Source organism: Carassius auratus, unplaced genomic scaffold (assembly GCF_003368295.1).
Source record: "Carassius auratus strain Wakin unplaced genomic scaffold, ASM336829v1 scaf_tig00215912, whole genome shotgun sequence".
In the NCBI taxonomy this organism is placed as follows: Eukaryota; Metazoa; Chordata; class Actinopteri; order Cypriniformes; family Cyprinidae; genus Carassius; species Carassius auratus.
This window is the reverse complement of record NW_020528306.1, coordinates 1472472-1486843: the sequence shown is the minus strand read 5'-3', so window position 1 is coordinate 1486843 and position 14372 is coordinate 1472472. Positions and strand designations below refer to the sequence as shown.

The 14372-nt window shown below is 37.0% G+C and overlaps 1 protein-coding gene across 1 annotated transcript in view; it reads left to right on the top strand.

Moving 5' to 3' along the window:
* LOC113096389 (breakpoint cluster region protein-like) overlaps positions 1-14372 on the top strand; it is a 36510-nt gene that overhangs the window by 8026 nt on the left and 14112 nt on the right. The window contains exons 2-8 of the mRNA XM_026261768.1: positions 7335-7519; positions 8083-8187; positions 8361-8546; positions 13405-13512; positions 13593-13644; positions 13719-13771; positions 13923-14063. Of these exons, the coding sequence (XP_026117553.1) occupies positions 7335-7519; positions 8083-8187; positions 8361-8546; positions 13405-13512; positions 13593-13644; positions 13719-13771; positions 13923-14063 (830 nt within the window). The remainder of the gene's footprint in view (positions 1-7334; positions 7520-8082; positions 8188-8360; positions 8547-13404; positions 13513-13592; positions 13645-13718; positions 13772-13922; positions 14064-14372) is intronic.

The window sequence follows — 14372 nt, the reverse complement described above, 5'->3', positions numbered from 1 at the left end:
AATCCATTTCCACTCTCTCCCGCATGACCGCCTGCCTCCCCGGTGACTGTGCTGTCGAGAGCTCCATTGATTTACTGGGGAAGCAAATCCTTTTAACACCACGGCACTTTTCTCCCTACTCTCGGAGGCATCTCCTGAAATCGATGTGTGTGGAGTGAAGGCCAGTGGCCCCATTGTTAACCCGTCCCGATCAGGAGCTGGATTCAGGTGTCACTCGCTTTATCTGCCTGCTGAGTGCTGTCCCAGAAGGAGACAGGGACCAGATATTTGGGTTTTCTTGCATTGGCAGGTTTTATGAGCTGATTTTTGTTATCCATTGTTGTACAATTACTGAAAACTGTTTTTCTGAAATATAATTTTAGACTTTGTTTCCAAAATGTTCCCCATCATCCATTTTAGAAATGTACTTACTGTTTTATTCCATCACTGCGACTATGCTACCTTCCCCCATTGTCACTCGATTATGAATAATGTCAGTTATGAAAACGGCTCAATTGAGCAAGTCCAGACATTTAGTCTGAGTCAGTGAGGGAAGTGCGGTGATGTTTACAATACCTGCTTACTAAGAAAGACAAGAAGGGGGCCGTTCCCACAGACCTGTCATCATGGAATCTAAGGTACCCTGCTGAGTATTTATTACAGACTGGGGTGTTAAAGCTATCCAAATAAATGCATTCTGTCCTCCCACATTTACCTGGGCCTGCTGTTAGCCTTTTAATATCATAATGTGAAGAATGATGATTGAGAGTGTCCAGGATTGTGAAGTTCATATTAAAACGAATGGGCTTTCATCATTCCTGCATACCTTTTTATGGAATTTGTGAGCTATATTAAGAAATACCTCTTTCTATCATTGACATTCTCACATCTAGTTGTGCCATTTTAGTGTTTTTAGAGGGAGGGCTTAACACGTCGAAAGAAAGATGAAGAAAAGTGACCTGAACTAGAAATACTGTAGTTCCAGTAAATTAAATCAAATAGGTAATGACTAACCAAGCATTTCCCAAACTTTAGAAAAAAACGTTGAATAGTTTACTAACCTTAATTGGTGATCAGTTTTTCGTATTTAGGGGAACTTATTTTTTTAGGTTCCCACTGACGTTTCGGATTCAGGTCCAAAACGGGAGGAAGAAGAGTAACATACTGAAATGACATTGATATTTGACCTGCTTCCTCTGTGTGTATATATGCTTGTTCCTTTTCTATTGTTTCTTTTGCAGGATGCAGTATTTTTCGACTTTGTGAACCCAAGAAAAATGGCAAAAAAATCCAAATGGAGACTTGAAAAAGCACTGAATCTGTGTCGATGTCTTATCTGTGATGTTGCTTTGGTGTTGATGTGACGTTGTAGTCGGTGTGTCATAAACAGGAAGTTGCTTTATCCAAAATAGTAACAGTTAAATGGTTGTCAGTGCACTGAAGAGCTTTATCCTGCCTGCTATATTTAGATCTTCTCCCTTCTGAGGGGAAAACGGTCCACCGGTTTTGCTTTGAGGTGTTACGGAAATTTAAAATACAATAACCACATGTTCCAGATAAAACTTCTGATACACACACATAGGCCACATCCTTTGTTTCATGTGTTGGATTTACATGTGAACTTGCCAAAAATGATATGTTCACACAACAGATATGTCCTGTTGACTTTTGTCCGGTTTCCTCTTAGTGGACCATATGCACACATAAAGAGGAAGATTACACCATGATCTGTATCCATGTTCATGCTCTTCACACTGCTGGCATAATAATTGTGAATCATGGTGTTTGTATTTGTGATTTAAATAATGGAACAGGTTAAAAAAGCAGTTAGACAGTTTGTTAAAGTTAATGAACGAATTGTATAAATTAGAAGCATATATATGTGTGACCTTGGACCACAAAACAGTTGCTGGGGTATATTTGTAGCAATAGCCAAAAATACATTGTAGGGGTCAATAGTATTGATTTTTCTTTTATGCCAAAAATCATTAGGACATTAAGTAAAGATCATGTTCCATGAAGATTTTTTCGTACATTTCCTACTGTAAATATACCAAAACCTAATTTTTGTTCAGTACTATACATTGCTAAGATCTTAATTTGGACAATTTGAAGGCGATTTTCTCAAAATTATTATTATTATTATTATTTTATTTAAAAAAAATTTTGCAACGTCAGATTCCAGATTTTCAAATACAGCAGTTGTATCTCAGCTAACTGTTGTCCTATCCTAACAAATCATATATTAATGAAACTCTTATTTATTCAGCTTTCATTTGTATGTATGAATCAATTTTGAAAAATTGACACCTGATGACTGGATTTGTGGTCCAAAGTCACATATACTGTAGAATATGTATGGAAATATATATAATTTATGATTTTTTTATGTTTTATATATTTTTATATTTAATTGATTTTATATCATAGAAAAATAATTATATACACACACACTTATGGATGTTTTGTATTAGATATGATTGATCTTTTTTGTCTTTATTATACATGACCTTCTACACAGAAACATTTTCGCTATGGATTTTTCCGAATCATCTAAAACAGCCTTGGATAAACTTTGATCCTCAAGTTAGAGAGGATATTATGAGCAGCTGGTTATGTTAGAGTAGATCAGTGAATCCGATCTTGAGATGGATTGTTCCTGGCCTTACACATCTGGCGCTTTCCACTCCCTTTGGGATCACATTCAAACACACGGATTAAGATCTGTGTGTGGTTTGTGAGTTTGTGAGAGCACGTATTGCTGCAAGGAAAAAGACTAAGAGTGGGGCGACTTATTTAGGTATTATCGCAGGATAGAAATGCTGATGTTGCGTCATGACCATTTAATCTACCTCGTGTTGAACTGTGTGATGCGTTTGCATTCTCTGCCAACAGAAGCCAAAACATCTGCGCTCAGTTGCCCTGTTCATTAATAACCAGAGGACTGTGATTTTAGATTCAGGAGTCAAAGCTCTCTGTTAGTGTCTTGACCATTTGTAGATTTAAATATCAGTTTATAATAGCTTTGAATCTTCGTCATTTTAGAGATAAATTCTCAGTTATTATTGTTTCCTTCCAAGGAAACGGGGTCGTTTTTACCACTTTGTTCCACCGAAGACCTTTTTAAGACTTCCTGGTTGCGTCTGTGAGGCTGTTTGCAGTGGATGGGCAAGTGTAGACATGAAATTGCTCCAAGGAATTCTTCCCTTTCGAAGCCTTTGACTGGTGAACTTTATTATGTTGAAAGGATAATGAATTAATAGCACTTTAATCATTATTAGGGTTGTCAATGTTTTTAATGGGGCTTATTCATTCATCAATCTGTGTATTGATTTATTGATAATACAGTTTTCATAATTTATAAGCATTTTCATATTCCTCAGTTTATAGCCTAGGTGTTTCAACGTGTGAATGTGTATTTTTGTTGGAAAGATGACCTTGGATCAAATGTGTGCATTTCCTCTGTACAGACATCCCTGCACACTTCCTCAATTACTGATTCACAGTCATAGTGACCAGTGAACCAGCAGTTCCACACACACTATTTCCATCGGAAGATTAACTTTTTTGACACCGATTTTAAGACCATGTTTTTTGTGCATTCTACGCATTGCACATAGCATATATTCCATACATAAAATATGTATTGAATAATAAATATAAAGGGATAATTATTTTTTTTTCCTTTACAAAATTTTCCCTTTACAATTTTTTTTACAAAATTATATTTATATATATATCTTACAAATATATATATATTTTTTAATAAGATATTTTTGAAAGAAGTCTTTCATCCTCATTTGCATTTATTTGATTTGATCAAAAATACACTAAAAACTGCAATATTGAGAAACATTAATACTTTTCAATATAACTTTTTTTTTTAATGTTATTTATTCCTGTGATAACAAAGCTGAATTTTCAGCATCATTACTCCAGTCTTCAGTGTCACATGATCCTTCAAATCATTCATATCATTCTGCTGATATGCTGATTTGCTGCTCAGGAAACATTTCTTATTACCTATTATGATCAGTGTGGAAAACAGTTGTGCTGCTTAATATTCTTGTGGAAACTCGGGGATTCTTATCTTTGATGAATAGAAAGTTAAAAAGAACAGAATGTATGCGCAATTCAGTTCTACGGTCACTTCGATTTAATACATCCGTGCTGAATAAAAGTATTAATTTCTTTCAAAAACATTTGAACGGTAGTGCATTTGCACACACAGGAGAAATACCATTAGGATGATTATATGGATGCCCTTGTACCAAACACATCCATTTCAACAGTCTATGTGGCCTTGGTGTTAGCCACAGGAATTGTTTTGCTCAAAAGCTCAATGCTAGTGGCTAATCACAAAGTAACACATGATGCCCTTTGGCATGGCTCTTCCTTCTACAGGACAGCAGTCGCCTCGCGCTCTCACTGTTTTTTGCTATCTCTCTCTGTGATCCCCTACCTCTTTCTCTTGCTCTATTTGTTCGACTCTATCTGTTATTCCATCTTTTTACGTAGGCTACATGCCAGGCCACTCAGCAAGGCTGCCTTCATGCTTCCGGTGTCCTCTTTTTTTTCTGTTTCTCTCAGGATGAGGTGATTTAACTCCCATCTTTGTCCTCTCTTAATGTCCTCATACACAATAAAAACCTGTTGACTGCTGAATGAATTAAGCCACGAGACACTACTTGTTATCCTGTGCAGTTCTGACTAGTGAACATCAATTCTGGGTGATGTTATTTTTACCTTTTTTTTCATCAAAATCCCTTTCTCTGCTGTTAATCTCAAAGCCAACAAACCCGATATTTCAAAGTCTCTGGGCTTTTTCTGTATATATAAGTGGTTGTTTTGGGGCTGTTGTGCTGGATGGGTATGAGTGTACAGGCCTGTCCTGTAGGTGTGTGGGAGTGGAAACTAGGTAGTGTGAAATTCAAAGCCTCATCTTCACAACTGTATGCAACATTGGCAGACATTGACGGCGACATTGAGGGAATGTGTTCATTAGCATATTTTTTTTTTTGCTGTCGTTTTGAAATTATTGAAATTTGATTCAGTGGTATTGCTTCTGGCTACTGAAATGTTAGTATTGTGACAAGTTTAGTTTAAATGGCTACTGTGTATAGAGCAAGAGCTGAGTGGATTTCACTGTTGATGTTCCTGACTGTAAACGTGTGTATATGTGTATTTATTTATGCATGCGTTTTGCGTAAATCTAGATAGCTTTTGACTGTAGCTTTAGACCTGATCAGGACACCAGATAAGATGGGCACATAGTTGATACGTTTGTGTCTGGACATCTCACCCATGCTGAGCTGTTCACAGACTGCAGGAAATGAATGGCTGATTTTGGACATCTTACTCTATAAATACAGACAGAGGGATTCTTCATGTCTCAACTCACTGCAATCTGTGAATCACAGTTGATGTGAATAACCGACTCCACTTCCCACTCTTAAAGGTGGTCATATGATGCGATTTTAACTTTTTCCTTTCTCTTTGGAGTGTTACAAGCTCTTAGTGCATAAAGAAGATCGGTAAAGTTGCAAAGATATTCTTTATCAAAGTTTCAGCCATACACTCCCTAAATGGCTCGTTCTGACACGCCCCCACATGTCTACCTCATGATGTGTGACGATTTACATAACGCCTCCCAAATGTTCAAGAAGGCGTAACTTTTATTCTCACTGTTGCTACCAGTGCCATGTTGTGGACATTCTGTGTGTTTTGTTGTGAAAGTGAAGCTACTTTGTTTGGCCTTCCAAAAGAGGACACAACTAGAAATCAGTGGTTAAGTTGTATTTACAAAACTAGAACAGTTCAACCCAAATATTCAGATATGTGCTGTGCATTTTACGGAGGATGAGGACTGTTTCCTGGAAGAGTAGCCTACAATGCCAGTGTCTGTTTCTATAAAGTGGGGCAGTTCCAACTTTTCAAGGACAGTCTGGCTCTTCTGACTCACAGTCTGTAAGTACCATTACATATTTAAAGAATTTGCCACTGATGATTCAAACGGGAGTTTCAATGTAGAGTAGCACTTGTTGTTTGTTGTTTCTTCGATCACAAATGCAGATATGGTTTTATGTTTACAAAGCGCGATACGCAACATGTAAAAAGACAGTATAAGTCATTATAATCAGTAATTATGTCCCCACTGGATGCAACAATTGCCTCGTTTTATTGGTTTTGTCTGGTCGCGCAGGTGCATGGCATCACAGTATTGTAAGGGGCGTAACATATCCGTCACACGCTTGGAGAATCAATCACAATGCACTGATAGCTGGCCAATTAGTGTACAGCTTGCTTTTCAGAATGATAAGCTTTATAAAGATCGATGCGTTTCAGAAAGGTGGAGCATAGAGGAGCAACAATAATGTACAGTATGTGGAAAATGTTTTTTTTTTTTTTGTTTTTTTTTTAAACCTTAAACCACATAAAAATATTGCACTACACCAATTACAGAAAATAATGTTCTTTAAAACAACCTTGCATGACCCCTCTAATTCTCTTTCTCTTGGTTCGTGTCAGTGATATTCCCTGAAGGTGTGGAACAAATACTGAGTCTGTCACAGCAGCAAGCAGATAATGTGACGAAAATGTTGGCTCAAGTTTAGTGAAAAACTCATCTCAAACAATGGAAATTAAAGCTTTAGATATTACATTGAACAGTGCATAATGGTGGAATTCTAGTATAATAATATAAATACTTATAATAATAAAAATAATAAATCGGGTTTTTCTACGTAAAACATCCAATCAGTCTTCATATTGTCAGAGGGAAAATGAAAATTACAAATTTAATTGCTGCAATTTACTACACACATTTTTAATAATTCTGTTGCAGCGTTCATGCATTAATGATGAACAGAAGGCTTAGTTGAGGCTGTGATTTAGAGAGATGGTAAATAATGTTTCCAAGAATAAATTTGAAATGGTGTATTGAATTCCTAACGGCTTTGGAAGACTTCGCTTGGCAGACTTTATCTGTTGCTCTCAATTATACATTGAGGTCTTTACTGCAAAGAGGAAAAAGCTCAGCCTGTAATAAGTCTTTTTGGATAAGTTTTCAGTCTTCTGTCTGGATTACATTAAGAGATAAGAGATGTACGAGACTCTCTCTGGTAAAAGGACGTATTGATTATTTCAAGCACTCAAAATGAAGATGGAACGCTTGACTTGAAAACCCATTTTGGTTGTTTGCTACACTGGCAATGAATGATAAATTATGTGCTGTTATTTTATGTAATACTGCATATTACATGCATTTTGAATTATTGATATGATTTGAAAGTGAATAAAATCATATGTTACACTTGTTAGTAAAGTATGACAATCTAACCTCTCTCTATTTGCAGACATCCCGTTTAACGGGACCCCGCCTCCAGCGTACATTTATGATGCCGATCGAGGGGAGGACCAGCATTTGCAGCCTGACGTCAGGTCCTACACGGATGACTCTCTCTCTTCTCTGCGCCTTCATCCGAAGGGTCGAAGCTTTAGAGAGACCCCTTCCTCGGGGTCCCTGGAGCTCACTAAATCAGTAAGGGACATTATAATACAGAGAACTAGCTTTAACCTTCATGAAGGTTTATACACCTTTCCCAAGTCTTTCTGTCATAAAATAAAGCCCAGACGTGTCTTTTGTAAGAAGATTATTGTTATGGAATGCGTGCTATATTGTAAAAACATTTCAACTTATTGGTAGCAACCTGAATTTTAATATTTACTATCAGTTAGTAGCTAATTATAATTTAGGCTCAAGGATCCTTTAACATTTGTGGTTATGCAAATGTGTGAATGCTCTGAACTTTTGACCTCTGTTTTCTTTGTCTTTATTCTCGTTTCATATAAGGGATAATGTGGTCTATGGTTGACTTTTGTAAATCTGTATGGGATAGGATTTAAGTTTTTATGAGGTTTACCGATAACACTTTAGTATATCGACTAATTCTCCCTATTAAACAGAACTGGACCTTGAAATAAAGTGTGACCAGATTACCCTTCTGACGAATGCCTAGGGACTGTAGACAGGAATATGTGTTTTTGGCTGAACCCTCAATGTGTTTGCGTAACGGGCACTTTCTTCATCATGTACATTCCTAGTCGGAGCTGGATGTCGAAAAAGGGTTGGAGATGAGAAAATGGGTCTTATCAGGGATCCTGGCCAGTGAGGAGGCATATCTCAGCCACTTGGAGGCACTCTTACTGGTAAGTAATACAGTCTTCAGGCATTACTGGGTCTGTTTTACTGCACACGTTAATGAAAGAGGGTCAGAGATCACCATTATAGTATTGCTGAGCTTTGCACATTAAACTGCACCCAGTGGTTACAAATGGGGACCCCCTTTTGACCTCCTGTTATTTATTTATTTTTATCTCAGCCCATGAAACCCCTGAAAGCTGCTGCCACTACTTCTCAGCCCATGTTAACCCTCCAGCAGATAGAAACCATTTTCTTCAAAGTGCCTGAGCTCCATGAGATCCACAAAGACTTTTATGATGGCTTATTACCCAGAGTGCAACAGTGGAGCCACTGTCAATGTGTGGGTGACCTCTTCCAGAAACTGGTGAGCAGTTTTTTATTATATTGTTTAATATAGAACAGTCCATTTGCTAATAACGCATACTTTTTTTGGTTTGCATTCAAATCAGAATAGCCTTTCTCTTTTAAATTAATAAGGTCATTTGATTAGGCATTTCACATGGTTATTTCATATATTTTAGGGATATTAAAATTTGAACTGATCAAATAAAGTGATAACCAAAAATTTACTAATATTACAATTATGTAATATTTTGACTAAATACAAAATAAAACACTAAAACCTAAAATGAGTTATTTTAAATGCTAGAAGTCATCACAACATTATAATGTACAAAATAAAAATTGTATATAAATGCTAAATGTTATATTTAAAGGTGTTTTTTATTATTAGCATGTACAATTAATAATTATAATTTGTGCATTCTTATTTGTTTTCATTTAATTTCATATTTGAGTTTCCAGCAAAATACGTATGTAATGATATGAAACTGTTACCTTGTGTGAAATTACACATATCATGATATAATATTTTAGTCATACTGCCTACTGTTTGCTTTATTATTGAGTTCACTGGTTCATTTTTGTATTATCATCTAATAATAAGCTAGTGTTACTGTTGTTACTCATCATAACATCTGAATTGTGCCGTCACTCGATGCCACATGCCCATGTCTAATTCGTTACATGATGTTTCTATCAGACCACCCGAGAGAGATTTCTTTTTTAGACCATTTATGAATGCAGTCATCATCAAAGCATGTCTCTCTGGTCCTCCCTAAGGAAAATTTGCTTTGATAACTGGTTTAGTGAGCTTCACGAGCAACAGCCACATCATTCCACTCGGCACAATTAGCTGTGGAAACTGAAACTTTACCCCCATCTTTACAGACGCCTGCAGGACTTGACGCTCATGCGGATGAAAGCTTTTCAGAGCCACATGACTGTATGTAAAGCAGCTAGGGGTCTTGCTCGTAGATCGGTGGGGCTGCGGCCAAAAATGCTGGGGTTGAAATGTATTAGGGTGTTTTAGCCAGGAGCGTAGATCTCATGACAAACTAGAATGTTTCTTTGCTGTATTGATTATGTGAGTTGCATAATTTGGCTATATTCACTCTCTTCTTGCTTTTCTCTTGATATCTCTGAATTGTGACTTTTTGCATTTTACAATTTTAAACAAGAAGATTTTTTTTAAAGAACTGATGCTTGTGATTCCCGGTAAGACACTTTAAATTGATCAAAGTGACCGCAAAGGCATTTATATAATATGTTATGTTGTCTGTTTCAAATAAATAAAGAGTGTTATTTTGGACTTTCTGATTAGTTTTGAAAAATGCATTAAATCATTTTAGCATTTCACAATGCTATTAGAATGTAAAGACTGGTATAATGGAAATTCAGCATTAGCATTACAGGAATAAATCACATTTTAAAATTCTATGGCATAAACTGTTGCAAGATATCATTCAGCGGTCAGTGAAAAATATAAAACCCAGAGTGGAGCTGGAGCAGAATGCTTTGAGCAGGAGGGGAAATTGTTTTTGATCTGATCAACTCATTCATCAATTAATTAATTTGAGGTTTGTGTTCGAAATGTTTTGCCCTCCCCTCTGGGATCCAGGGTGACCGCTTGACATAAATCTCCTCTTTTAAACATAAAGGCATTGGGGTTGAGTAAATGTGGCCAGAGGCTGAATTCATTCATCTTTTATTTGGATTGTTAATCCAACAGGGATTATTTTGTTAGTTTCAAACACCTGTGGTTATTATTTGAGGCAATTTATGTATCTTATTCCTTTATCTTTGTGCAGATGTTTTTGCATGAAAGTGTATTTCTGAAGCACAACCCTTTGGGAGAATATGCCATGTCCATTACATTGGAAGTATGTGTGTGCGTTTGCATAGTTCTATTCTAGGGTGTGTGTGTTTTACACAGAAAGGGGTAAATAAACAGGAAATCCCACAGGGAGACATAGTCACACAGAGTTTTCAGTGGACAGTGAGTCCAGTGTTTCCCAGAAAGCATGTTGTCATAGAGCAGGGGTTTTTGTGTCTGCCATGGAAACCCACTCATTGCTGGGCATTCCCTTGCCCTCTCCCTGTGGACTGCCAGCACTCACACCATGGGATTTACTCACTGCTGACTCCTAAGATGCAATGAGTCCAAAAATGGACTCAGATGCTGTTTTCATACAGTAATGAATCGGTTTAGGCCAGTGTTTCCAACAGATTTCAGTCTACTCTACTACATTTATATACTTAATGTATATACAGGATATATATTAATGCTCTGTTGTTTAATGTCTCTGTTTAATGGCACATTGTCGTTGTTACGAGAGGGTGGAATTAATGATAATGCGTGACACCTGCACCACTCACCCGTCTCGAGTCCCACCGAGGATCTCCTAAAGGATAAAAGGAGGAGTGTCGACAGAGTTGGAACAGAGTGGTGTGACAGACACAGTGATGAAGCTCGTATGTGTTTGCAGTACACAAGCCTCAGACGGTTAAGACAGCTGACCCCACTGTTTGACCATCTCTCTCTCTCTCTCTCTCTCTCTCTCTCGAAATGGTCATCCATAAAATGTGTTGCGGTTCTGTTGTAACTTGTAAGTAATCTTAAAGATTCCTAAATGCATCTACCTTCGGAAGGTCAAATAAAGTGCTTTTGCTTTTGCCTAGATACACACAGCATCTCCCTCACATGGCTGCCTCAACACTAGCTGCGGTTACTGAAACCACGCCGCCTTTCTTTGCGTGAACATTTGGGCGGCATTACACAAATATTTCCACATAGTGATGTAGACATGTGGCGTGTTTGAATGAGTCATTTTAGGAGGGCATTTGAGACAACTAAATATTGCATAGTATGACAATAATGAGAATTTGCAGTAGGCAAGTCTTATGTTGGTTTAGTAACTGCTCAGTATTGGATTTGTCTGATTCAAACTTGTCTTCTTGAACAAGTCATGAATAAAAACACCTTTTAATAGTAATTAGTTCATGAATCAAGATACACTTGAAATGCGGTATGTTGTTGACTCATTAAAATGCACCTGTTCATAAGAGTCATTAGTTTGTGAATTTAAATACAATGGTCAAACTGTACGTTTCTGACTCACTTAAACGAACTTGTTCATAAGAGTCATTTGTTTGTGAATCAGAACAGTGGTCATGCAATATATTTTTTTTCCACTAATACGAACCAGCTCATTATTTTTTATTTAATTACATTCAATTCAAACTGCAAACTTACATTCACAACTCAAATAAAATAGAAGATCTTTTGGCGTTAAGCTGAAAATGTGTCCACTTCACTAGAGGAGTCTTTAGAAAGTTGTTCTTTTCATTGTAATGGTTCTTTTCACTCTTTTAACGAGTGTTCATCTTTTTTCGGTGAGTGGAGTTCACAGCACGATGTAATCTGTCTTTTTTCTGATCTCAGAGTAACGATGCTCATATTCTGGATCACTCACACGTTTCCCCAGTAGCAGTATAATGGCTGTGTTGAAGGAAATGCTTAACCCCTCTGTCTCATGACAAGCCCCATCACAAGTCCCTCTCTTATTTACCCCAGTGTTGGCAGCACTCGAGATGTTGCCATGGAAAATGCTTGTTGTCTGTGCCCATTTCACAGCTGTTGTCTTTTGAATGGTGTTTTTCTTCATAACACAAATGCTCATACACAGCGACATTTTGGCTTCATTTACACCAAGTCATGCATTCACCCTCTTATCATGGACTTTTTAGAAAAGTGTTGTTTGTATGCGTATCTTGTATGTGATATTTACCTGGAATTTTCTTCAGATATCACATGGAGAACACACAGTCTACATGAACATTTTATTAGTTTGATGTTGTCGAACTGATGCCACAGCTGTGGGATGGTTGTAATTTTTGAAGAATTTAGAATACACATTAAATATTGAAGTAGTTCATTATAATTTCCCTATTTACTTATATTATAAAAGGTTCAAGCATGTAACAATGTGGATTTGATACTTTAAAGGAACAGTTTACCCAAAAATGGACATTTTATGAAAATGTAGTCGCCCTTAGGCCATTCAAGATGTAGATGAGTTTATTTCTTTATTGAAATAGGTTTGGAGAAATTCAGCTTTATATCACTTGGTCAGCAATGGATCTTTCTTCAAAGTTCTCACAGCTGATAAAAAAATCACAATAATCCACGAGTAATCCACACGACTCCAGTAATAATCATAACAAATAAAACAAATCCATCACAAAGACGTTTTTAACTTAAATTAGTCCTCCCTCCATTATATCGCATTCTCCAGTGAAAAAGACATCTCATCTGAATCAGGAGAGAAATATGCACAGATCAAGCACAAGTGAAAGGGGATGGATACAGTGGCTATAAGTTATAACACCTTAATTATGGATTTATTTCTTACAAACACGTCTTATTTTTTCATTTCACAAGACATTAATTGATAGACTGGAGTCGTGTTGTGGAGTTTTGCGATGTTTTCATCAGCCGTTTCGAATCAGTTGGTGAGCAAGTGATGTAAATCTGTTTCGATGAAACTCCTCTACATCTTGGATGGTCTGAGGTTGAGTGAATGTTCAACAAATTTAATTTTATGGTTGAACTATTGCTTTAAGATTGACCAATTACGTCATCGTGATAATTGGTCCTCTGTGTTGAGTGCTGTTGTCTTTAAGCATTTAGGCTGGTATTTGCTTGTCTTTGAATATCAGAAGCATGTCAACCTTGTTAAAACAGGCCACAAAAAACTGCCTGCTTAGTAAGCAGAATTAAGCCGAAGTAACATGCATGAGTAATCCGCCTCTAGCACTGACTTTTATCTTTCAACCACCTTCTCTCTCACTCTCTTCTGTGGTTTTATCTTCCCACACAGGCCAGCCAGCTCGGCATGTACAGGGCTTTTGTGGACAACTATAAGGTTGCTGTAGAAACGGCTGAAAAGTGTTGTCAAGCCAATTCTCAGTTTGCTGAGATTTCAGAGGTCAGTTATACCGTCAAAACAGGGCCTGATATCTTTGCCTCCTTGTATATTTATGTACTTCTATATAATTTCACCTTCAGAATCTGAAAGTCAAGAGTGCTAAGGATCAGAATGCCAAGAACTCTCTGGAATGTAAGTAGTTTTTCCACTTTTACTCTCCTTTAACTGCACTTATCAGTGTTCTGATCACTCTTTCTTGTTCTTAGCGCTGCTGTATAAACCAGTGGATCGAGTCACTCGCAGTACTCTCGTCCTCCACGTGAGTAAAACTGAAAGAACATGCACCTAATCATTTATTTTACTCATGTGAGAATGTTTACCGGTTTTATTTGGAGGAGCTAAGGCTGTATTGATTTACACACTCGATTGATTGAGAGTTTTGCAATATTAGAGAAGTCTGTGTGTTTCAGGACCTGCTGAAGCACACCCCATCCAGTCATCCAGATCACCCTCTCCTGCAGGACGCCCTCCGCATTTCCCAGAACTTCCTCTCCAGCATTAATGAGGAGATCACGCCCCGCCGTCAGTCTATGACAGTGAAGAAAGGAGAGGTCAGTGCCGCCCAGTGAAAGAGCAGACTGTATGTCAATGACCATATTTAAACAATGATTGATTGAGACAACTTTCTCTAAAATCAGATTAATTTTAAATGTTTATTTAATTCATAGTTTTGTTTAAAATATAACGTTTTTAGAACACTGCTACATTATATAAATAAAAAAAAAGATTCCAAATAGAGTCATGTGGTGTGACCAACAGGCTATATATATATATATATATATATATATATATATATATATTACATACACAAACACACACACACACACACACATATATATATATATATATATAGTGTGTGT